This window comes from Caenorhabditis elegans, chromosome X (assembly GCF_000002985.6).
Source record: "Caenorhabditis elegans chromosome X".
NCBI lineage: Eukaryota > Metazoa > Nematoda > Chromadorea > Rhabditida > Rhabditidae > Caenorhabditis > Caenorhabditis elegans.
Genome location: NC_003284.9, coordinates 14,296,902 through 14,313,198, shown reverse-complemented (window position 1 = coordinate 14,313,198; position 16,297 = coordinate 14,296,902). Strand labels below are relative to the sequence as shown.

At 34.1% G+C, this 16,297-nt stretch overlaps 3 protein-coding genes and 2 non-coding genes across 5 annotated transcripts; all 5 read left to right on the top strand.

The window, feature by feature from the left end:
- Positions 1–1,515: 1,515 nt before the first annotated feature.
- Positions 1,516–5,336, top strand: mgrn-1 (RING-type E3 ubiquitin transferase). Its single transcript, NM_077984.7, has 10 exons — positions 1,516–1,635; positions 1,895–2,013; positions 2,174–2,394; positions 2,442–2,556; positions 2,631–2,729; positions 2,781–2,864; positions 3,142–3,297; positions 3,342–3,421; positions 3,717–4,056; positions 4,677–5,336. Exons 1-10 carry the CDS (start codon positions 1,530–1,532, stop codon positions 4,944–4,946), a joined length of 1,590 nt encoding a protein of 529 aa, NP_510385.1. The 5' UTR covers positions 1,516–1,529; the 3' UTR covers positions 4,947–5,336.
- On the top strand, positions 1,714–1,770 carry C11H1.11. Its single transcript, NR_072523.1, has one exon. It is a non-coding gene; the product is annotated as an Unclassified non-coding RNA C11H1.11 (non-coding RNA).
- A 95-nt stretch (positions 5,337–5,431) lies between the features above and the next one.
- Positions 5,432–8,269, top strand: gphr-2 (Golgi pH regulator). The gene is made up of 10 exons (NM_077983.9): positions 5,432–5,584; positions 6,132–6,224; positions 6,341–6,447; positions 6,515–6,619; positions 6,669–6,793; positions 6,999–7,122; positions 7,171–7,354; positions 7,410–7,521; positions 7,570–7,696; positions 7,769–8,269. The coding sequence occupies exons 1-10, from the start codon at positions 5,472–5,474 to the stop codon at positions 8,059–8,061; spliced, it is 1,383 nt and encodes a 460-aa protein (NP_510384.2). The 5' UTR covers positions 5,432–5,471; the 3' UTR covers positions 8,062–8,269.
- Positions 8,270–9,434: 1,165 nt separating this feature from the next.
- Positions 9,435–9,570, top strand: C11H1.10. The gene has a single exon (NR_072522.1). It is a non-coding gene; the product is annotated as an Unclassified non-coding RNA C11H1.10 (non-coding RNA).
- Positions 9,571–10,020: 450 nt separating this feature from the next.
- Positions 10,021–15,105, top strand: C11H1.5 (thrombospondin type-1 domain-containing protein). The gene is made up of 7 exons (NM_077986.5): positions 10,021–10,119; positions 10,169–10,365; positions 11,484–11,630; positions 12,137–12,308; positions 12,410–13,165; positions 14,029–14,117; positions 14,733–15,105. The coding sequence occupies exons 1-7, from the start codon at positions 10,059–10,061 to the stop codon at positions 14,895–14,897; spliced, it is 1,587 nt and encodes a 528-aa protein (NP_510387.2). The 5' UTR covers positions 10,021–10,058; the 3' UTR covers positions 14,898–15,105.
- Positions 15,106–16,297: the final 1,192 nt, after the last annotated feature.

Here is a 16,297-nt window from a genome sequence, read left to right as displayed (position 1 = left end):
CATAGTTTTCGAGGTATTTTCATGAAAACTTCGTAATGTTTCTTAGATTTTTTGGCATTGTAAATTTAACTGCAATACTTGATATTTTCAAAACTACACTGAAATTGTCATAACTTGTAATAAACATAAGGGCTTCAGTTTGTATTTATCTCTATCCTTACTATTTTTTTTTATTGCTCCAGATTTCAAAAAAATAAATAATCAAGTGATAACCTTTGCACAAAGGCAAACATGGAAAAAGTTAGCCAAATGTTATCGTTCAATTTTTAATTTATGTATCAAGTTTTCAAGAAAAATTTAAAGTTCGACTGTTGATAACAACATTTCAAAAAAATCTGAAACCAAAAATTGTAGATCAGTGAACATGTAGCTTTTATATATATTAACTTTTTATAAATAAATTCGCTTTATGCAATTCATAAAAAACGGTGTACATTTTCACAATTTATTACTTTAATTATAAGAGGTCAGTAATGTCGTCGTTTGTAATGCTTGCGTACTTGCTTCTCCTCCTTTTAAGCAACCGGTCTAAGGGTGTGCGATGAGGACGAGGAAGAGACGGAGACAGCTGAATTGGAGTCTGAGGGGCAATTGGTGTGTCTGCGTCTGCACTTTTTAACGTTATATTTTCCTGCCTCCTAGGCACAACACAGCCACCACCCTATACACCTCCCATTGCTTTTCTTCCGTCGGTCTCCCGTACTCTTCTCCCGTATATACCGTTTACACGATAATACGCTCTCTCTCGTTTGTTGCCTGCTTGTAAATTGGTGTCTCTCTTCTCAAGGACTATCGATTTTTTGTAATGATTTTAATTTAATGATGAAGTGAAAAAATGCTAAAAAAATATCTGTTTCTGCTCATTATTATAATAAAGTAATCTACTAGAAATAGAGTCTCTAACCAAACTTATTCATAGCTTCAGATCATTTTTACGGCTTTCACTGGTTTTCTTAATTCCCAAAATATGCTAATTTTTTAGAGCTCGTTATTTATGTTTTATCTCTGTTTAATATATCAAATATTTGTATTTTTACTATAAGCTTGAGTACATAAAATTTCGATGCCTGAAAATAAATAAAACAAACGGTTTGATTAAAATATAGTAAAAACCTCAAAACTTTTTCTCACCTGTTTTATTTGCTATATTTTAAGTACCACCATTTTTTCGAATTATAATTCGTATTATCAAAATTTACTTTCTCAAATCATTTTAATTCCACCGCTTCTTTCACGATATTTTGGGTTTCTCACCAATTTTTTATCGAGCCAAACCAGTTTCAAATTTCTCGCGTATTATATATATTTTTTAATCATTGCAAATAACATAAAAGTATGTTAAAAATCAAGCAGAAGCAGTTCTGGTTTTCATTTTAGTGATTCTGAGATTCGAAGTATAATATCAACCAATTGCTATTTCATATTTCCATTTAATAATATTCTAATACAATTCCTCTACTCCTTTTTTTGCATTTATAAAACTTCCTAAAATAATAAATTATTTTTTATTCACAGGTATTGGCCAAACTATGGGTCAGATAGCCAGTGTGTTCCGGGGGAGGAACACACACGAGCGGGGAAACTCGCACGATGATGAGGACCCCGAAGCACAGATAACGTTCTCCAACGCAGCTGGTGAGTTTTAGAAAGTATATGCTACATTAGTCAAGAATATTTCCTTCTTAGAAGAAATTTTAAAATTTTAATAAAATGGGTTGAAATGAAGCATAGAACTCTCCAATAGGACCAGATTAAAATTTTTTTTTTGTTATACTATGTTTCTCTTTCGGTTTTTAGTCTGAAAACGTCTATTCTTTTTATCCAAAAAATACAAATTAAAATCACAAATGAAGAAAAATTGTAAATTGCTTTTTATTAATACTTCAACTTACAGGATCGTACTTCGGATCACACTTTCTCATGTGCGGTTGCAAATTCGAAATGGCACGACCCGAGGCCTACCTATTCGGAGAGAATAGCGATCTGGATCAACTAGGCTCCAGAGCCCTGAGTGTAAGTTTTGATAAAAATTGATTCGAAATATAGAGGAGCAATATGGAAAAATGATGAAAACGTAAAGTATAAAAATTAATAACTGAACTGAAGAAAACTTCAAGAAATCTAATCGGCACCTTTTCAATTCGGCTTCATCTTTTAAACAATTTTTTTGCAGTTTCCTTATCCACCTGGACCGTTGGGAAACGATGAAATCAGACCACTCAACCTTCTTGTCAATATTCGAAAAGAATCTGTTAAATTTCAACGGGTAAAAAAGGATAACGGAGAGTTGAATGCAAACCTGTACCAACTCACTTTTGTATTCGATTGTGACAGTGCTTGTGTGATACAAGTACACTTTCACGCAAAGGAAATGTATCACGATGGAGAAATTCAGTAAGTTTTTGAAGTAAATTAGTAATTGAAATGTTGATTTTTTTCAGATTTGCATACCGGAATCGCCGACCACAAAGCTCTGAAACTTTTCATTTCGAAACGGGTGCTGATCAGGTGTTTGGAGGATATGTTTTTGATACCTCACGATGGGATACAAATGATGTGAGTCTATATTCGAGAATTCTTTTTGAAAAAATTTGGAAACAAAACAGACACAATTTAATTACTATTTTCAGCTTTCATATTCTTCTGGTCTATACTATCCATTCGTCATTTCCATAACAACGTCAGGCGTAGAGAGCACTCAGATGCAAACAACAATGTGTACAATTGAGGTATTTTTCTGTAAAAATGTTGGAAAACGACAAATCTTGTTATTCTTTCAGACCGGTAACGACAGCAGTAAAGCGTTGGTGTTGAAACCTTTGCGACAAAAAATTGCATGTGATGGAGTCACATATCTTCTTCAGGTATGATTTCGAATTATTTTGAATTAGCCAATTAAAAATTCTGTACAAAATAAAGACATGCAAGGCGAGAGAAAAAGTACCAAAAAATGGAATTCTCCAAACTTTGGCGCTGATCTCACTGTTTCTATTCTTGATTGATTGCATTTGCGCTTATTTTTCGGTGAATCATGAGTAGAGTTAAATTTGTGAATTTAAAATGATTTTCCAGCTTCATTTTTGTAAAACCACATGATTTCAAAATGCATTACAACCAGATTTGTCAAATTAACCGTTTCAGGAAATTTTCGGAATTGAAAACAAGTCAGTTGAAACAATGGATGACGACAGTGGTTTGGAGTGCATTATCTGCTTATCAGATATCCGTGATACCGTCATTCTCCCGTGTCGACATTTATGTGTATGTAGTAACTGTGCTGATTCATTGCGATACAAGGTTTTTGTTGTTAGGGTTGTCAAACAATAAATTGGTGTTTTCAGCATAACAACTGTCCTATTTGTCGATCACCATTTCGAGCTTTGATCCGTTTACGAGCTCACAGACAGACCAGGAATCAAATGTGAGTTATGAAAAATATGTCTTTCATTCTCTAGTTTTGAATCAAAATTCGGTAACTCGATCTTTCTACAATAGGTTTTTACTCTTTGAATTACGAAAGATTGCTTCAGGCAAAAATGCGATGTATTCCACCGTTTTCCCGTTTCTCACTACGAATTTTCAGATAAGACTAGGTTAGGACTAGGAGGACTAAAATTATAATGTAAATCTATAACCGAACTTTAAGAAAATGATTCAATACTTATGTTTTATAGGCGCACTTTTTTTTTTGAGACTTGAAAAAATGTCATTTTCAGTTACGAAACTGTGAGTCTAGTGGAAGGTCTCAACGGGTCGCCAACTCCAATCCCTACGGTCACTGATCCAGTCAACCCAACAGTCAACTCTTCAACTCGACGAAAACGTCATTCAAGTAGCAAAAGTAGCAATGGGAAATCAATGCACCAAGTTCTCACGATGGAGCAGCTAGGAGATGAAGAAGTGAAGGAGTGCATAGAAATGTCTTATATTGCAAATGAGCATGACACCGATGAGGACGACGAGGATGAAAAGAAAAGAGTTTCTGAAAAAGATGTACCCATTAGTCAAGTTGAAAGTGAAGATGGATCCAGTGGGTCAAGTTCGCAACCACTTCAGGTGAGTTATTATACAAAATGTCTAGTTTAAATTCAACAGGAGTAACAAAATTTGAGACTTTGCTCTTTTGGACCCAAAATGACTCAAAACTACCAAAATTTGTCAGGAGACTTTTTAAAAACTTCTCCAAAAAAAAGTAATGGCGGTTCAAAGTTCTGGAAAAAGGCCCATTTCCAGCCTAAAATGTTTGCGAACTTTTCGGTGTCGCAGCGTGTGGAACTAAAAAATGTAACTTTTGTTTGTGCGCCACTGACCGAAAATGTACTTAACACAATATTTTTTAAAAAGTGATATTTAAATATAAAATTAAGCTCCAGACGCTGCAAGACCGAGAAGTTGGCAGAATATTTTACTTTACTCGAAAAGCACTATTTTTCCTTAACTTTTAACCACCATAACTTTTTTTTGAGAACTTTTAAAAATTATCTTATTACAAATTTCGGTAGTTTTGGGTTATTTTGGGCCTAAAAAAGCAAAGTCTCACATTTCGCAACTCCACCTTTAACAAAATCTTCAACTTAAAATAGGAAATCTATGTTTTATTGTAACAAATTTATTGTAAATTATTGTAACAAATTATATAGGATTTCAAACATTTAAATTAATTTTCTTTTTTTCAGAAACATCACTCCTCCGTGTCGGACATTTCAGAGTCAGAGGAAGAATCCGAGCCACCACAACGCGAAGTTAGCAAACCTTCCGAAGATTGTGAATCTAAAAAATCTGAAGAATCTGAAGATGATGAACGAAAATCCCAAGCAGCGCATTCTGATGATGATAGTGTTACAGCGAATGAAGATTCTGCGCGACGAAATTCTGAAAAGAGACGTTCGTTCCAAACCAGCTCTCGGAACTCTTCTAGTCAGCTTTTGGAGCAGAATAAGAATTGAAAAGTCTTTTATTTTTGTTTTCTAAGTGTAAATTTATCCCAAATTTCTAAGTATAGCTTTGATTGCATTCAAATTGGCATTTTCTCCTCCACATTTCCTGGTAACTTTTGTCCGAGTATGTTTTTTTTTTTTTGAAATTGTTTTCGAATTTGTAATCAAATTTTTTGAATTCTTACCCAAAATAACTTGTTCTTGTCATATAGCAGCAATAATCAATTATATCTATTTCTCTTGTGATTACTGTAGCTCCGCGTGTGCACACAAAAATTGTCTTGTCATTTCATTTTTTCTTTCAATTTTTTACATCTGTGGTATTTGAAAAACATTGGTTGTGGTACTTTTTTTTTTATGTTAAGCGATTTTCTGTATATGTTATGAAGTTTTCACACGAAATTTGCTCAGCAAACCACAAAAATTGTGTATAATCGATTGAAAATCATACTTTGTTAGCGAAAATTGTTTTATTATCATCAGTACCAATTAAGAACTGAAACTATCATGATTGCTGCACAATAATTTAAAATAATGGAAGGAAGCTATGACGCCTGGGTTGTGTTTGTTTCACTAATCCTGTTTTTCATTGCCGGGTGGATTTTTTATACAAAACAGTTGTTCAAAAATTATGAAGTGCACAATAGGTGAGTATTTTTAGATTTTAATCATCCCTCGATGGCATCTTCAAAGTGGAGCCCAGATAACTTGTAATAACGCGATGTTATTCAAAACATGATGTAAATTTGATTTAAATTTCAGTAGCACATGTTTCAGTTGTTAATAAGACTCAAAATTGCCCACAGAGACTAAATTTCTCTCTCACATTCCTCAAAATTATCTCGAAAACTTTTTGTGACGTTATCTTTAATTTTACTTACTTAATCTCCGGAATCCAGTTTTTGTTTGAATATTATTGTATTTTTACACTATTTTTTATTATTAAATTCAGCTTTTTTGTCTGCTTTGAGTCTTTTTACATTTATAATAATTAATTGATGCTCCACATTCAGTGTCAGTTAAATACAATCCTAAAAAACTATCTTAATTTTAGAAAACGCGAAAAAATCCCTCCAATTTTTTATGCCAAAGAATCATAACATTTCGTTTCCTGGAATATATTTTCTATAAGTGATAATGGTTACAAATAGAATTTAACAATTTTTTTAAAATTACCCATTCGTTTTTTTTCAGAGTCGTTCAGTTCATATTCTCGTTCACATTTTCCCTATCCTGCTCACTTTTTGAGTTGATCATTTTTGAAATTGCGGATATTTTGGATCCAACGTAAGTATTTTAAATTTTAATTAACCTTCCAAAAATCTGGAAATATGGAGATGATATGCAAATCCTCATAAAAATTTTTGTTTTGTTCTGACCGCTGCAATCCTTGAATATTTCAGTTCTCGTCAAAAATGTTGGACAAACTGCCTTTCAATAATACTTCTCACTTTGGTTATTCTTATACCGTTGTACATGGCTTACATGATTATTCAAACAATACCATTTAGTGAGTTTTTTTTTCGTTAAAATACCCACATTTTCTACTTTTTCAATGATAATTTTGATGTTTTCAGTTCAACCAAAACTACATTTTCCATTCACAATTTTTTCATGGTTCATTTTCTTATATTTCTTCTGGAAAATTGGAGATCCGTTCCCAATTTTGAGTGCAAAACATGGTGAGGTTTTCTATCTGATAGTGAGCACAGATAAACTTTTCAAATTCAGGAATTTTTACAATTGAACAAGTGATTTCTCGAGTTGGAGTGATTGGTGTGACGGTTATGGCTGTGTTATCTGGCTTTGGAGCTGTGAATGCTCCATACTCATATATGACTATTTTCATGAGACCAGTGAGTATTTTAGCATTTTTTGTGGTTAATATTATGGGATCCTGACTGCGGGATAAGCATAGGCTTTTTGCAGTTTCAACTCAGTAGCTCTTTTTCAGCTGATAGTGTGAGCAGGACAATTACAAAAATTGTTAATTTCTAAAAAAAAAAAGTTCTAAGTGAAATAGGATTAAAATACAATATTTACATTTTTACGATTTTCTAGGTGGAAGAGATTCAAGCTCAACAATTGGAAAAACGTCTGAAGCATGCAATGGACATGATTGTGAGCAAAAAACAAAAAATGGCAAGGAATCAATTAGAATTAAAACGATTGACTGCGGAAAAAGGTTTTAATTTTTAATGTTTTCCTTTAACTGTTTAACATTATCTTTCAGTTTCACAAGAGCCAAGCTTCCTATCAAAACTTTGGTCAAACTTCAGTGAAAACAGCAACGAAAACAACTTACAGTCACAGATAAGCAAGATGCAAAACGAGATCAAACCATTGGAGACATTGAGCAGATATTTGTTTTTGGAATTGGTGGAGTTGCGGAATATGTTAGAAAGGGTTGCTTTTAGGTAAGATCACATGATCATAAAGTAACTTTTTGATAAAACAAATCTGAAATTCCAGCAAAACGTTCATTGGAATATATTTCAACGTGCTTGGTCATTTTTTCTCACTTTATTGCGTTTGGAAAATTTTTATATCTCTCGTTAACATACTATTTGATAGAGTCGGAAAGGTAATTTAAATTCAGTAAAAATCAATTTAAAAAAAATTTAACTTTTAGGTGGACCCTGTGACGCGGTTGATAGAAGTTAGTGTAAACTACGTTGGCATTGATATGGACGTCCGCTACTGGTCACAGTACATCTCCTTCTTTCTGGTAGGAGTCATTGCTATTACATCAGTCAGAGGTGAGAAGTTTGAGACATTTATTCAAACTATTGAAATTTACTTTAATTAGACATTGCAATTCTTTGTTTCAGGTCTTCTTATCACAATGGCAAAATTCTTCGTGTCAATTTCGAATGTCCGTTCATCCAATATAATCGTTCTCGGATTTGCGCAAATCATGGGCATGTACTTTGTTTCAAGTGTGCTGCTGATGCGAATGAACGTGCCGCCAGAGTATCGCAAAATTCTAACAAGAATCTTAGGAGATCTTCAGTTCAATTTTTATCATCGCTGGTTTGATGTGATTTTCTTAATATCTGCAGTAACTTCTATTGCGGTCTTTAGTCTTATTAGAAAATCGGGAGACACTAGATTCAAACACTGATATTCAAGTCTTTCATTCTTGTTTTTTTGGGGTAAGCTTTCATGCAGGTATAGGTTGATCAGGTTTTCAGTTACAGTTGTTTTTCAATTTTGCCTTTGCCTAGGGGCTCATTTAAATCTGGTAATTTATTGTGAACATTCCATTCAAATTTTCCCGCTTAATTGTATTCTTGGAAATCTTGGTGAAATAAAAAGTTTGTATATTACAAATTCTGCGTGGTTTTTTGATTGTTGTGAAATATTATTTTATTGCGAGTTATTCTTATGTTTGCTATTTAGAGTTTATTTTGATAAACCTGGAAAGATTACATAATGCAAAAATTGGGAACTGATTAGTAACAAGCTAACTTTCTAAAAAAAAAGTAGATTGCAAGTTTATTTTTCGATTGCCCAAAGGTGGAGTAGCACCATTGGGGATTTTGTTTAATGTATCTATAATGATCCAAGGCGGCCCAAAATCTTAATAGAACACCCCAAAAAAATTAGATTTTTCATAATTTCCGGTCAAAGTAGTGGCAAATTACCGAATTTTTGAAAAAAAACGAGCTTTTAAGAAAATCCATTGTCGCAAGTTCTGACCACTACAATATTTTAATACCAACAATTTAAACAAAATTACAGTATAAAAATGTAGGAAAAAAACCAACCTTTTTTGGTCAACTGCCAAAATTATGAGTGGCAAAAACTGAGTAATCGTCACTTTTTGACAGTGAATAAAAAAATTTCAAAAATTTTAATATGATATTCGGTCATTTCGGCACCATAGTTGTAGTTTTTAATACTTTCCCACTGGCGCTACTCCACCTTTGAGTGATACTCTAACACAGATGCAATAGATGAAATGGGTTCTACTTCTAATAAGAAAAATTCGTTATATGGTATAAAAATTAAATAAGGCTACTATCAGAATTAGAATATGTCTTTTATATGCAATCCCAAGCTATAAGTGCGGTATCCTGAAAAACCACCAAAACTGTAACCGATGAAAATTAGCAAGCCGTTTGAGTTTTGTTAACACGAGTTTTGTTGACACAATTATGGCACTCCATGTGAAATTTGAGCAATATCAGGTGTTATATCAGTAATTTAGGGCTCCCATGCGGCGTCGCTCAAACGCCGCTCCACGCCGCCCTCACGCTGCGATCCAAATCTTTAAAGCGATGAGCGGAACCTAAAAAGTTTTGGACGGGAGCCAAGTTTGCACCAAATAGTGAAATAGCCTATTGCACTATTTGGCGCAAACTTGGCTCCCGTCCGACATTTTTTAGATTGAATCCATCACTGGTTGAATCAATCCATCACTTCATTTCCAAACATTCTTGGCTTTCTAGAAAAAAGAAAACGGTTAGTCACGCCCCTCGTGCCTAATAAATCTCAAAAGATCGACGTTCGTAAATCATGACACCTTTTCCGTGTGTTAGTGTCGGGTGTCGGCACACAGAGGAAAAATGGCTGCGTGACACATAAAAAACTGAAATCCGGTAGATAAAAGCGAATGAGTCCTCAGAACGTGACAAAAACTTGACATTGGAATGCAAACATTGGAACAAAGGTACGTGGGCAAAAAGTGCGGCGGTGTACCCTATTTTTGCGAAAATGATTCTTATCTTCAAAATTTAGATGAGGTGAATGGGCCGGCGAACGTTCTAAAAAGGGGGAATTAAGCAAAAAAGTGCGACAAATCCTTAATGAGGAAACGCGGAACGGAGGAGCGGAGGAAGGCGCCGCTCTACAGTAAACACAAAAAAAGCGACGTGAGATAGTGGGCGGCGCCGGACGCATTATTCAAGTTCCTTCGCTGCATGGAGGCATTGACATTCCTCTTCACACCCTTTGGCGAGAAGCTTGTCGTTTTGTGAAATATTGGGGTTTTTTTTTCTAAATTAAGACGATTAACAATATCATATTCAAATTCTCTTTTGTTGAAATAAATTTTATTTTCATACTTAAACGATAACATTCAGGTGAAACCTGAGAATATTATTCCGGAGGCTTGAAATGAATCTGCTGTTCACAATATCCATAACAGTGGTGCTGATTGAAATTTCTTCACAATCAGGTATATTGATTTTTAAATTTGTACTCAATGCTAAAAATTGAAATTTCAGAATGTATTGTGTCGGAGTGGGGCACGTGGTCGAAATGTCATGGCGGGTGTCAGAAAGGTCTAATTGTCAGAAACCGTGACGTCCTACAGCCACCTCTTCAAGAACTAACTTCGGAGGGTAGAATGATGCAAAGATTGTGCCCACATTTGTATGAAACCAAATATTGTGATCAAACTACGTGTGGGATGGAAAACACGGTACGGTTTTGTTTTCAATTTTGTTTTTTTTTTAATTTTAATATTTTAATTAGTGATGTGCTAGTAGTTACTTTATCAAAATTCTAGTGATATTTGCAAAAAAAGACTCAGCCTTTTTATTTTTATTTTGATGTAGTAGAAAGATTGACATTACAGTTCAGATTTGTTTAATAAGTAAGATTTCACAGAATAGCTTTACCTGAATTTAGATTAAAAATAATACCTAGTATCTGATACTCGATTAATCATAGTGCCCCAGACTGTGCTCGGCTTAAACCTAGATTCATTTCAAAAGACCGCTTGAAGTTCCCAGTACCACTAAGATCTTAATGATCTGTGATCGCTTGAAGTACATGCGTCCCATATTTGTTTCCCCTCCTGTTATCTACCTCAGCTCATCTTTCGTTTTTCATCTTTTTCCTTGTACTATATAACTCACATCCACACACACATACACAGCCGTTGGAACATACACTCCATGCGTTAAAAACTCCTCGTTAAAATGCTTATCCAATGAAAATCAGGATAAGTTTAATGAGGTAGATTGGGAGGTTTCTAACACTTTTTCGGCACCGAAAATTTCAAATTCGTACGTAGTGAAAAATAAACGCGAACATACATTTAAATTATTATCTTGTATAAAAAACGATTTCTCGGAATAATTTTGAAATTTTTGTTTTTTTTTTCAACTTGCTTTTAAACTTTCAACTTCAACTCTTAACCATTTCAAATTCCGAGAAAAAATTGTGCATTATTTTATAGACAAAAAATTTTATGTCTGCTAGAAACAACTGTATCAAATTATCTTTAATTTAATATAAAACGGTATTTTAGTGGCTAGAAGTTTTATCTTTTTTTGACAATTTTAATATGGCTGAATAAAATAAAATATGACAAAATTCCTAAAGTGATAAAACACCTTTAAGTCAATATGTTTATTAATAATTCAGTTACCATTCTTCATGTCACTCTCAGCACTTTTTGCACTTTTTTGTATTCCAAAAAAAACAACAAATTTGGGGTGAAAAGGGTATAATTGAAGATGACTGACTGACGGAAAGTGCGATAATAGCTACTGTTGGGATGTCTGGCTTGAAGGAATAAATGTATTGTTGCAGGTCAATTACGGACAATTTCCTGAGACTAAGAAAGTGAAGTTCATGGAAGAAAATAGGAAACTAGCACTAGAAACTGTGTCTACGAAAAATTTGGTTGAACGGCAGATGCAAAAAATTGGATTTGGGAAAAATACTGATGATCAAACGGTAAACCTTATTATACATTTGGGAATACTGTTGGAGGTGGTGTAGCTAAATTGGAAACTCTGCTTTATAACATTATATTTTTGTGACTAGCGCATCATCATAAAAAGTTCGCTAACATCTTCTTCGGAACTTCAAAATGAAGGAAAAAACTCTTCTCTGCAAGCAAAAAATTTTATGATTTTTGGCATTTTCAAGCGATCTTTGTATGTTCACTAACATGCAAAAGATTACCTGAAATTGCATACGTTCAGAAAAATTAACATTGAAGCTGAAGCTGTAAAACATCCGTTCGCAAAAGTTATGTGATGTTTTGAGCTTATACTTATCGTCTTGAAGAGTGTGAAATGTTTCAAAGCACAGTTTCAAAATTCGGTCACAGCACTTTTAACTGTTTTGTCTTCAATCCAATTAACGAAAATACAATAATTCCATTGATATTGATAATGATAATGTTTGCTAGACGCAGAAAACATTATTATCTCATTTGAAAACTTATTGTTTTTAAGCAAGCTGCCATAAAAAAGAAATTCATCAGTGAAACTGAGCAGCTGTTCAAACTTGATGATGCCATTAACCGCCGATATGGACCTCAACCATCAGACAATCTTGTGAACACTAATATTCCATTAATCGATATCTCAACACAACAGATGACGAACAAACAATGGAGAGATGACAGTAAGTACTCCTAATTACTATGGAAACCTCACTAAGTTTAGCTGATTAGTCGGTGGCGATTCTCTCTATTAAACACGTTTTTGTAATGTTTATTGTTTCAGGAATTGCCTCGGCCACTAAATGGACTTCAATTCCAACCTCTACACCTTCGTACAGAGAACATCTTCAAGCGTTTGGTCGTGCTGGGGGTGTTCCACTTCTTCACATAACTTCAACAACTTCTGAACCATTCTCATACCATACACGCCTTCACGCTCTCAACAGCCGAAAGATCCGTCCATCCAATGATCACTCCGTCAGTATTCTTCTCAGAAGAATCGAACAAGCTTTGGACACAAACCAACCACTGGATGAGAAATATATTAAAAGTGCTCTCCGAACAAATCGAAAACTTTCCAAAATTTTGGTAGACGCTTATAGACAAAGACAAAGTCTTATGAACTCTGGATATCTATCACCTTCAAACACTGCACCAACAGTCATCAAACCATATCCTCCAAGTAGTACGGAATCATCTATTGATTTCACGACGGCAACAGAAAGTACTTCAACACCAACCTCCACAACATCAGACATTACTTCTACAACCACTGCACCAACTTCAGCTTCAACGTATTCGACCGACTCCTGGGCCACTGCTCGACAAGAACTTGTGGATTTCACTGCAACAACTCCAGAACCATTTGACAGCAAATCTACAACAACTAGACAACAGCTACTCTATTGGCCAAAGACGGGAGGATATGTACCAAATACTAGGAAACATGCGTCGGAAATCACGGCTCAATTGTATATGACAAACGAAATTGTACAAACCTTGGCTGATGATCCCCTTCCAGTGGAGACTAACCCTGAATGTGAGTTGATAAACAGATTTTGAGCACAAAATTAAGCCATTTGATTTTTTATGGCTGTAAATTAATGCTTCATATTTGAAGGTGGAGTAGCGCGAGTGGGGATCTTGTCTAAATCTACCGAATATCGAAATAAAAAACTTTAGAAAATTTAACATTTTTCATAATTTCCGGTCAAAGTGTTTGCAAATTGCCAAAATTTTGAAAAATATGAGCTTATCAGGAAATCCAAAGCATTGGCACATCTTCCCACCCTTACACTGTTTTAAGACAAATAATTACAACAAAATTACAGTATAAAAAATGTAGGAAAACATTTTTTTTTGTGCCACTTCCAAAATTATGAATGGCAAAAACCTGAGTAATTGTCACCTTTTGACAGAAAATAAAAATATTCAAAAAAATGTTTTGAACAGTTTTATTATGATATTCAGTTATTTTGACACCATAGGAGTATGAATGCGCACGTGGAGTCAGAAAGTCCCATTTCGCTTTGATCTTCAAAAAATGCGGGAGTTGAGACGCAGACATCTCATCTGATTTTGCATGGTTGAGAGCGTGCGGACGTCACAATTTTTCTGGGAAAAAATGCCCGCATTTTTTGTAAATCAAATTGTAATGAGACAACCTGAGACCACGTGAATGCGCGGCAAGACTCTACCGCATAAATGCGCCCCCTTTAAAGTCGTAGAAGTGGAAAAAAATGCACTGTACAAAGATTTCAAAAAATTAGTGTGTGGATAAAATCTTCCAAAATCTCTTTTACTCACAAATTACACGTTTTTGGGGCTGGTACCTTTTCTTGGTCCCTTTGTTTTATTAAACAGTTTTCAAAACTGTAGGAAAGTAATTGACACACATTGCAGGTGAACAAAACAAACGATGCTGTAAAATTATAAAAAACACTTGCTCCGACGGAATTGACCCCAAATTTGTAAAAAGATGGTATCGTCCGGTAGGTGTTTAATTTTCAATTTTTTTTTAAATAATTGACTTTCAAATTCATTCATTTTCTGGTAAAAAATAATGCAAAGAAGTTAAATTAAAGTACATTTTAAAATTGAAACTAACTCGAGCCACTCTGAATTTTTAATGGTAGGCTCAAACTATTAGGACAAATTGTTTTATTGCAGCTCCATGTTTTGTAGAAAATGATTAACTCCTAACTTTCTAACTCTCTGCAGGGATATGACTAAAAGCAATCTAGACAAAACTATAGGAAATTAGAAACGGTTTTGAGGCAATTTCACTGAATAATTTCAATTTAAAGTCAATCGAAGTAGAATTTGCTATACACTTTAAATACTTTTCACAAGTACAGTAATCATGTATTCTTCAAATTTTCATAAAAATGTTCCTTTTTGATATTTCGATTAATTTAACAAAAATATCAAATTTAACTACTAACAACTTCTGAAATTTTTTTTGTTTTTATGTTTCAGCTGTTACGTCTCAATAATTAACTTTTTTTTCAAATACTTAGGTAGTTCGCTGAATATTTAGTTTCTATTTTAAAAACTCCTCTGCTAAAATTGAATTTTGTTGCTACTTTCCAACGATCTGTTTCCAGAGAGGATCCTCCGTTTGCGTTCCTTACCACTATCCACGATGCTCGTCAATGGAAGAAATGGAAGAGCTACCTATTCTTTTCGAGCAGAATTGCCAAGATTTGTGCTTTTCACAACATGAAAAACGAATTGCTCCATTGTTCACATTGGAGACAGAAGACGAGTGATCCAAGACTATTTTTGTTCAAATTATTTACCAAATATTATTTACCACTATTAAATTTGAATTAATTAATAACTTTTTGTTTTCAGAGTAATAACATTGTTTTATTCCGATTGCGTGTCAACGTAAATTGTTCATTAATATATTTTATACATGACAAATTAAGAAGTGTTTCGGTTGTAAACATTAAGCTAAAATAAATCATTTTTCAATTATTAGTGTTTGGTTTTACAAAGCAAAAAGATTACAAATTGAGCAAAATTACAATCTGCTATTATCGAAATAATACGATCGCACAAATTTCTCATAATTTATTTTTGATCTACCTGTTGAACTTGACTCCGCCCCTTCCTTCGACAAGACAGCCACAACAAAATAACAACGGCAACAAGATTGGGGGCGAAGTCAAGTTCAACAGGTAGATCAAAAATAAATTATGAGAAATTTGTGCGATCGTATTTTTTCGATAATGCCAATCCGAGTAAAAACCGAAAAAATGCTCATTTTTAAAAGTTTAAAGTCATTAATAAATAAATATTTGATAGCTTATTTACTAAACCTTCTATTGTATTTTTCTTCAAATTCTTCTAATGCAAAACTATAAAAATTTGTGTGAAATCAGTAAGTTCTCAAAACTTTCCTAGTTTGCCAAGAGTATCCGAAGAAAAGCCGGCAAAAACACAGTTGGAAACCTGCAGAGTTAGAAAGTTAGACAGACATCAAAGGAGCAATCAGAGAAGAAAAGTCGCTGAGACAGTGAAGTCGAAGACGATAATCAAGGTCCTTGCCGCAGGCTGGGTGGTGCAGTGGTGGCATTGAGGACACTTCCACACGCAACGCGTCTTAGCCTGCGTTGCGCGTTGTCTTCCCATTTTCCTCTCACTCTCTAATTGGCACTCTCTCACTTGTCTTCAGCGCCTGCGTACCTCTCCTCGACTCGCCTCTTTGCCAGCTCTCCCCGTCCACGGTTCGATGTGTGTCCCAAACCAATTATCGATTTGCTGACTGACCACTCACTGTGTGTTTGAGTGTGATTGTGCGCGCGCAAAATATGCCGCAGAGGTCTCCAAGGATGCCGATGAACTCATTCTCATTTTTGTTTTGTCACCTTTTTTATTTTTATTTGAATTATATCATGATTGATTGCCCTTGAGCCTTCTTAACTTTCTCTACTCTATTAATTTGTCACTTTAATGATATTTGAATATTAATTTGAACATTTAACCTAGTTTAACTTTGTTTTCTTGAATCATGTTCATTTAAATATATTATTTAGGGTGAGATCTTTGAGAGTTCGAATAGTTTAATATGATGAGATTTTGTTAAAACAGTGTTCTAAATGATTTTTACAAGTAAATTTGAATTCCACGTTTGAAAAACTTTCAACAAAATCGTAAAATTTCA